A 9607-nucleotide genomic window follows, 5' to 3' on the forward strand; every position below is an offset into this window, starting at 1 on the left:
AGCCACCTGGGTTAACCCTTTCCAGGATGAATCTGTTTGTTTTCTTAGCAGTCCATGGTGCTATCAATACTCTTCTCCAGCACAACAGCTCAAAGGCATCAATTCTCCTTCTATCCTCCTTGGTCATTGTCCAACTCTCTGATGCATAACAAGTGATTGCAAAGACCATGGACTGTAGATCTAAATAATTTAAACCATTGACAAATTCAACTTTTTCTCCCTCTGTCCTGATAGTGCCTGTCAATCCATGGGTGAGAATTTTTGTTTTCTTGATGTTATTGTTGTGTGCCAGCCATAGAGTCAGAATTACCCATCTCTTACCCTCCAGCATGTTTTCTGAGGCACTTAATAGCATGAGAGGACATTGTCCATATTTCTCCAGTGGAGCAGCTGGTGGATTCAAACCACATGCCTTGATAACACCAGTCAAAAAATCAAAAGATGTGTTGCACTGAAGAAATCTACTGTCAAGGACCTCTCCAAATAAATGCTAAAGAGTATGGATGCCAGTTTAAAAACTAAGATACACCTGATCTAAGCCATGATACTGTCAATTGCTTCCTCTGCACTTGAAAGCTGAACAATGAATAATGATGACAGAAAAATCAATGGCTTTTAATTATGGCATTGGCAAAGAGTTTAAAATCAGAAGCACTTGATGTATGTAAATGGAGCAGAATGTAAAATGGAATTGTATTTGAAAGGCTTGGCATACATGTGGAATTTATGCTGGATTTTAAAAGCTATTTTTCTAAACATCAATTCTTTTAACTTTGGTGCTGACGTGCATGGCTATGTTACCTAAAGACAATACTTTTCTCTGAGGTCTGACTTGTGTGTTTTTGTTGTTGTTGTTGTTTGCCACTGAGTCAGAACCGGTCCATAGCAGGCTCACCATTGGGTTTTCAGAGGCAGTTAATCCCACAGGAGGAGATTGTCCATCCTTCTGCAGTGCGGCTGGTGGATTAGAACAACATGTCTTTGAGTTTACAGCACAGCTACTTAGCACTAGGCCACCAGTATACCAGAGACAAGTATGGGGCATCACAATCTATTCTCAAATACTCTTTTTTATTATAGTCAAATAGATGAATGCTATTGTAGCTTGTGTTCAAAGCATAAGCCCACAGGCTAGATGTACACCATTGGCAATAGATCTTCAAAATGGACACAGAGGCAGACACAGTTGAGAAAGCAATTTTACTCAGAAGTTGCCAGAAAAACCAGTTTTGTCACCATCTTGAGATCTCCCTGTAATAAACTGAAAGGCATGAACTTAGACCAGTTATGTCATCCCATTTCTGTTTTGTGCACCCAAATCTGCCAAATTCTATCTTGTAGATATCCTGCTTTTAACTCTCCAAATGGACTTTCAGCTAATTATGAATTCTGTAATCTCTAGTGTTCACTCCAACAGTACAACAATGTACATTTTTCCTTGGTATAGTAGTATGACCATTTTTATTCTGTGACAAAGGATACCTCTCTGGTCCAGATTATCTGTCAAGTTGCCTGTGACCCATAGTGACCCAAGCAGCTCTGAAGCCTATCCTGTCCTGATCCAGTCTCACTAATTTCAACACACTGATCCCCATTGTCACAGCTACTGTATCAATCCATCTCATCCAGGGACTTCCTCTCCTGCACTGTCCCTTCACCCTTCTGGGCATGATGTCCTTCTCCAAGGACCAGTCTCTTCTGGCCACATGCCCAAAGTATGTGAGAATGAGCTTCAAAATCCTAGCCTCCAAGAAGAAACTTGGTTTCACTCTCCCCAAGACAGATCAATTTGTTTTCTTGGTGGTTCATGGTGTGTTCAAGACTCTCAGCACCACAATTTGAAGGCATCAATTCCTCTTCTATTATTCTTAGTCACTGTCCAACTCTCTGATACAGAGAGAGTAATTGTGAAGACCAAGGCCTGATTAGGTGCACCTTAATCTCTAGACTGACATCATTGCTTTTCAGTATTCTGGAGAGAGTTCCCTGACAGCAGATTTTCCCAATGCAATTCATCTTTTGATTTCCTGATTGCTGGTGCTAAGAGTATTGATTGTGGAGCTGAGCAAGCTGTAATTGTTAACAAACTCAGTCTCTTCTCTATCTAACATGGTGCTGCCAATTGGCCCAGTGATGATAATCTTTGTCTTCTTGATATTGAGCTTCAATCCATATTGAAGGCTGCAGTCCTTGACCTTCTGAAGCAAGTGTTTCAGGTCCTCTTCAGATTGTCTCTACCTCTCAATAAATCCAATTTGTCTTTGTCATACTCCATGCTTTTATTGTCAGGGAAGAGATCAAGTATGTGGCCTTAATTAAGCACAAAAATGTCAATTTAAGATAAAAGGTTTGTTTGACCCAACACATAGTATTACCAATTGCTTTGCATGGAGGTGAAAGGTGTATAATCAACAAGGAAGAAAAAAATCGTTGGAAAATACAGGCTTGGTGATTGAAATGAGGCTGGAAATAGAATGATATAATTTTGTGTTTATCAATGGTTTATTTATTGCAAATACTTTTTTAAAGCCACAAACAACAACTTCACATATGGATCTCACCTGACATGCTGTATAGGGATCTACACCTGTAGAAGAAATCATTGTAGAAGCTCAATATCAGCAGTCAAAACAAGGCCAGCCTCAGACTGTGAGTCAATAGATTACAAACGTGCAAGTTGAAATTAAGGCTGAAGAAAATTAAGTTCAAGGGAACCAAAATGTTATATAATCATTGAACGCCATTGATTGAAGACCATATGAGTTGTGGGATGACATCAATGATTCCTTAATGAAGAAAGGTCATTACAAAAAGGAGAAAGGAAAATGGAAATGGATGTCAGAAGAGACTCTAAATGTTGCACTAGAGCATTGAGAAGACAAAACAAAGGGAAAGCATGTGGAAGTAAAATATTTCAACATATTTCAAAAGGCACCTCAAGAAGGCAAAACAAAGTATTATAATGAAATGTGCAGAGATCTGGAATCAGAGAATAAAAGGGAAAGCAAATGCTCTGAATTTCTCAAGTTGAAAGAACTGAAAAACAAATTTAAGCCTCGAGTCACAGTATTGAAAGATGCTATGGATAATATATTAAATGACCCAGAAAACATCAAAAGAAGGTGGAGGGAATACACAGAACCACTGTACCAAAAAAAAGAACTGACTGACATGAAAATTTTCAGAAAGTACCACATAAACAGAGCCAATAGTAATGAAGGAGGAAGTAGAAGTTGCATTGGAGGCACCGACAAAAATAAGGCCCCAGTAATCAATGAGATACCAATTAATTGACTTGTTTTAATTAATAGATGCAGCTCTGGATGTACTTACCAGTCTATGTCAAGAAATTTGGAGGACAGTTGTCTGATCAACAGACTTGAAGAGGTCTACGTTTGTTCCCATGCCCAAGAAAGGTGATGCAACAGAAAGTAGAAACTATTGAACAATATCATTAATATCACATGCAAGCAAAATACAGCTGAAGATCATTTAAAAAAAATAGCTAGACTAGTACATAAATATGGAACTTCCAGAAGTTCAAGAAGGATTTAGAAAAGACCATGGCACCTGGGATATCACTGCTGATGCCAGATAGATCTTGGTTGAAAGTGAAAAAAATACTAGATTAATCTCTTTATGCTTTATTGACTATGCAAAGGCATTTGACAATGTGGATCACGGAAACTTGTGAATAACATTGAGAAGAATGGTAATCCCAGAGCACTTAATTGTGAATGAAGAACACATGAGCTGTAGGAGAATATGAAGAATATCATCCAGGAAGAATGCAAAAGGGTATTACAAAGATAGAAGATGAAGAAAAGACCCAGATGGTTGTCAGAAGTGACTCTTAATATTGCACTAGAGCACAGTGAATCCAAAGATAAGGGAAGAAATTAAGAAGCTAAAGAGCTGAACAGAAGATTTCTAGGCCTGTGCAGAAAGACAGAACCAGAGTCAGAAAATCAAAAGGAACAAACACGCTCAGAATTTCTTAAGCTGAAGGAACTGAAGAACACATTAAATCCATGAGTTGCAATATTTAAGGATGCTATGCACAGAATATTGAATGATCCAGGAAGCATAAAAAGAAGACAGAAGGAGTACACAGAGTCAATATACCAGAAGGAATTGGCTAATGTAGAAGAATTTCACAAAGTAACATACAATCAAGTGGCAATAGTGATGATGAAGAAAGTTCAAACTGCTCTGAAGGACTTGGCAACAAACAAGCCCTCAGGAATTGCTAGCAATTGACATATTTCAACAAATGGATGTTGTCCTGGATGTATTCGCCAGGTTGTGCCAAGAAATCTGGAGGACACCTATTTGGTCACCTGGCTGGAAGAACTCCATATTTATTCCTACCCCCCAAAAAAGGTGATCTGACAGTGTGTGGAAATTATCGAACAATATTACTAATATAACATGCAAGCAAAATCCTGCTGAAGATTATCCAAAAACCACTGGAACAGTACATCAATAGAGTACTACCAGAAATACAAGCTGGGTTTACAAGAGGCTGTGACACGAGAGACATTATCACCAATGTCAGATGGATCTTGGCTTAAAACAAAAAGTAACAGGAATGTCTATCTGTGCTTCATTGACTATGCAAAGTCATTTTATTTTGTAGATCACAACGAATTGTGGCTAACCCTGAGAAGAGTGGGGATCTCAGAACACATCATTGTGCCCATGTGAAACTTACATTTGGACCAGGAGGCGGTCATTAGAACAAAACAAGGAAACACTGCATGGTTCAAAATTCTAGAGAGTGCAACAGAAATGCATCCTGTCCCCATACCTTTTCAATCTGTATGTGGAACAGATCATTAGGGACCTGGACTCTATGAGGAAGAGTGTGGCATTATGCCAGTGACACAACCTTGCTTGCTGAGACTGAGGAGGACCTGAAGCGTTTACTGCAGTAAGTCAAGGACTGTAGTTTTCAATATGGATTGAAACTTAAGATAAAGAAGACAAAGATTCATGATAGATGGAGGAGAGACTGAGGATGTTAACAATTTTAGCTTGCTCGGCTCCAGAATCAGTACTCTTGGTACCAACAGTAAGAAAATCAAAAGACAAATTGCATTGTAGAAGTATGCACTCGGAGTCCTCTCCAAAGTGCTAAAGAGCAATGACATCAGTCCAGAGACTAAGGCATGCCTAACTCAAGCCACAGTCTTTGCAATTACTTGCTATGCACCAGAGAACTGGACAATGACTAAGGATGACAGAAGAAGAATAGATGCCTTTGATTTGTTGTGTTGAGGTTGAAGACTGTTGCTTTCAATAAGGATTGCATCTCAATGTCAATAAAACAAAATTCCTCAACGATGGATAAACAGGTAACATCATGATGGATGGAGAAAAGACTGATAGTGTTAGGTACTTCATCTTACTTGTATCCACAATCAATACACTAGCAGTCAGAAGATTAGGAGAGGTATTGCACTGGGAAGTCTGTGGCGAGAGACTTCTCCAAATTATTGAGGAGTAATGCTGTCACTTTGAAGACAAAGGTGCTCCTGATTTAGATCATGGGTGGTTTTTTTTTTCTTCAGTCATTTGGTATGCATTTGAAAGCTGAATAAAGAAGGATGAAGAAGAATGGATGTCTTTGAACTGTGGTGTTAGAGAAGAGTACTGAAAATCCCATGGACTGCCAAAAGAACAGATAAGTCTTGGTGAAGGTGCAGCCAGAGTGCTCCATGGAGGTAAAGATGATGAAGCGTCATCTCATACATTTTGGCCATGTTGCTAGAAAAGGTTATTCCTTGGAGAGGGACAGCATGCTTGGAAAGGTGGAGCGGCTGCTAAAGAGAGAAAGATTCTCATGTGGGTTGACACAGTGACTGTGGCCAGGGGCTTACATCTGTCAAAATGTGTGAGGATGGCATGGGATAGGACATTGTTCAGACTATTTGTTCATAGAGTCGCTCTGAGTAACACAACAGAACCTAACAATACTCTACTTAACTAATTGACATTGAGTCAGAACCATTTCTGAACTGAACCTACTCAAAATCAGTTGGCTTTCAGACACTTTACACCAAACAGGTGGAGAATGCCGATCTGTCGCCCATGGAGCAGTTGGTAGATTAAAACAGCCTGCACTGAGTTTAGCAGCACAACTCCTTAGCGACCAGAGTTCATGGCATAAGGAGATGATCAAATGAAACTTTAAATCCCCACACAACAACGATAACTATTCAGACCTCCTATAAACTAAATCCTTACGTACATCAAAACATTTTTCCAAAGACTACGTAACCTAAAGATTGGTAAAATATATTTGGTAATGACATATCTGACAAGGAACTAATATGTTTTATAGAAAATCCCAAATTTGCAGAAAACTGCAACATTTTAACAAGACAAACCACCCAGTCACAAAATGGGCAGAAGACAGGAAAAGATACTTCAACAAAGAAGACATTTAAATGGTCAAACAACATATGAAAAAATGCTCAAGATCTTTATCTATTAGAGAAATGCAAATCAAAACAAAAATGAAGTATCATCACACTCCAGCAAAGTTCAAATATATATAGTAGCCTAGTAGCAAGAAGCTGTGCTGCAATTCCGAAGGCATGTGGCTTGAACCCACCAGCTGCTCCACGAGAAGGATGGTTAATCTCCTCCTGTGTGATTAACTGCCTCTGAAAAGCCACTGGAGTGTCGGTTCCAAATCTACAGCAAACACCACAACCACCGCCACCACCACACACATGCACATATGTAATTGATATAATAATAAAAGTGTGGAGCGATTGGAAAACTAAAATACTGTTAATGGAAATGTGAAATGAAGCATCCACATGTAAATTACTCTGCTGCTTCCTTAGGAAAGTGGAAACAGGAAACCATTTGATCCAGCAATCCTATTATTAAGTACATATCCTAAAGAAATAAGAGATAAGAGTGGTATAATTCTTATACCTTAAATGAATATGTGCACACTTTACTGCAGTGTTATTTATAATAGCAAAGTGTTGGTGAGAAAAACAAGTGTCAATCAATGGACATTATCTAAGCTTACTGTGGTACAGTGAAGTATTTGTTATTGTTGTTATGTGTCATTGAGTCACCTGCAACTCATAGTGATCCTATCTATGTATGACAGCTCTGAAGTTTGCCCTATCTGAGCCAGTCTCAGTGACTCCCACACACCTACCCTCATTATCCCATTACTGTATCCATTCATCTCATCCAGGTGCTTCCTCTCCTGCACCGTCTGTTCCTCCTCTTTTACAAACATGATATCCTTCTCCAAGGACTGTACAACATGGATAAATCTAATGAAAATTATGCTGAGTGGCATAAGTCAGTCTCACAAAGACTACTGTGGTTGTTTTTGTTGTTGTTATGTGCTGTCAAGATGCCTGTGACTCATAGCGACCCTATGTACAACAGCCCTAAAACTTGCTCTATCGTGTGTCAATCCTATTGCCTCTGACACACCTACCCCCACTACCCTAGACAGTGAATCATTCCATCTCATCAAGGATCTTCCTCTCTTGTGCTGTCGCTACACTCTCCCAAGCATGACGTCCCTCTCCAAGGATTGGCCCCACCTTGAAACATATTCAAAGTATGTTAGATGAAGCTTCAGAATCCTTGCCTCCAAGGAGCAGCCTAGTCTCACCCTCTCTAGGATGAACCTGTTTGTTTTCCTAGCAGTTCATGGTATAGTCAATACTCTTCTTCAGCATCACAGCTCAAAAGCATCAATTCTCCTTCTATCATCCCCAGTCTTCGTACAGCTTTCTGATACATAGCAAGTAATTACAAAGATCATGGCCTGGATCAGGTGCACCTTAGTCTCCAGACTTATTTCATTGTTCTTCAGTACTTTAGAGAAGTATCTGACAGCAGACTTTCCCAATACAATTAATCTTTTCATTTCCTGGCTCCTAGTACCAAGAGTGTTGATTGTGGAGCCAAGCAAACTAAAGCTGTTAACAGTCTGAATCTCTTCAGTGCCATAGCACTAGTTTGTCCATTTATTGCACAGAGGTAACTTGTGGTTGATGTGATGCTAAACACTGTGACACTGATGCATCAAATGTGATAATGCTTACCCATGGTGGATAGTGTTTGGTGGAGCTCCCTGATTAAAAAAAACAAACTTGGAAGCAGATGTGGCATCCACTTCTGAAACAGCTTGCCTCCAGAAACTCTATGAACTTGGAGAAAGGATGGAAGTTATACAATTGTTCAGGTCTTTCATTTATAGGGTCGCTATGAGCCATCTATGACTCGATGGAACTTAACAACAACAACAACAGGATCTATATCTATTTAAAGTGATAATTTAAATATTTAAAATTAATATTTAGGTAAATTGAGTGAAGAGAAAGGCAATATGTATTAAGGAGTTAACTCAAGATTATAATTAGTTACATTAATTTTATAACACAAAATGACCATGAAGGATTGAAATAAAAACAAATATGATCTGTAAACTTTCACTCAAATAAAAAATTAATAATGAAATACATAAAGTGCTAAAGGGCAAGCATGTCACTTTAAAGAATAAGGGGTGCCTGACCCAAGCCATGGTATTTTCATTACTTTATATGCTTGTAAACAAGGAAGACCGAAGAAGAACTGGTGCATTTTAATTTTGATGTTGGCAAAGAATATTGACTATTTTTTATAATGCCAAAAGAACAAACAAATCTGTCTTAAACGAAATGCAGCCAGAGTTTTCCTTAGAAGCAATAACGGTGAGACTTCACATCATATAATTTGGGTGTGTTATTAGGAGAGGCCAGTCCTTGGAAAAAGGCATCCTGCATGGAAAAGTAAAGTTAGCCAAAAAATAGGAAGACCCTCAACAAGATGTATTAGCACAGTGACTGTAACAGTGGGTTTAAGCACAGCAGAGATTGTGAGGATGATTCAAGGTCAGGCAAGGTTTGTTCTTTTGTTCACCTGGTCATTGTTTATTGGAGTCAATTCAACTGCACCTGATGACAACAACAGACATAGTCCAGTACAAGAGTTCATCGATCCAACAATCCATGTTATAGAATAATTTATATAGTACATAGTTAGTAATTTGACTTGCTGTGTAAACTTTCACTGAATATTTCACTGAAAATAAATATTTAAAACAAAACCAAAACTTTATGGAGCATAATTCTGTTATGACATGCATGGACTGACCAGGAGTTAAACTCAAAATGTTGGCTACTCATTATGTTAACCCTATCAGGAAATCAATTCAGGCAAGTACTTCCCCAGGGTTAAGCAAAGAGAAACTGGACCTTACCTGAAATGGTGCTATTCTGGGAATCAGCTCATCAAAGTACTTATTTACTGCTTTGGTGAAACCTTTATATGTTGTTCTCAGTCTCATTTTTGCATCTCGTAGTAACCAGCTACGCCAGAAAAAAAACATGTGAGATCCAGACTTGGAAAGGGAAACAGCAGAAAAAAAAAGATGCACGAGGCTGGAAAAGCACACACACACACACACACACACACACACACACTCCAAATTTGCACAGACACACACGAACTTATATTGTAAGGTTTTAGTACAATTTATGTCCCAGCTACAAGAAGCTCAGCAGTGTAGCCATCACCT

General features: G+C 38.8%; 1 protein-coding gene across 1 annotated transcript in view; it reads right to left on the minus strand.

The window, feature by feature from the left end:
* The window catches only part of GLB1L2 (galactosidase, beta 1-like 2), a 130862-nt gene that overhangs the window by 92143 nt on the left and 29112 nt on the right, over positions 1-9607 (minus strand). The window contains exon 5 of the mRNA XM_006892851.1: positions 9290-9398. Within this exon, the coding sequence (XP_006892913.1) occupies positions 9290-9398 (109 nt within the window). The remainder of the gene's footprint in view (positions 1-9289; positions 9399-9607) is intronic.

Source organism: Elephantulus edwardii, unplaced genomic scaffold (genome assembly GCF_000299155.1).
Source record: "Elephantulus edwardii isolate Elephantulus edwardi_28Jun2011 unplaced genomic scaffold, EleEdw1.0 scaffold00120, whole genome shotgun sequence".
NCBI classification, from domain to species: Eukaryota; Metazoa; Chordata; class Mammalia; order Macroscelidea; family Macroscelididae; genus Elephantulus; species Elephantulus edwardii.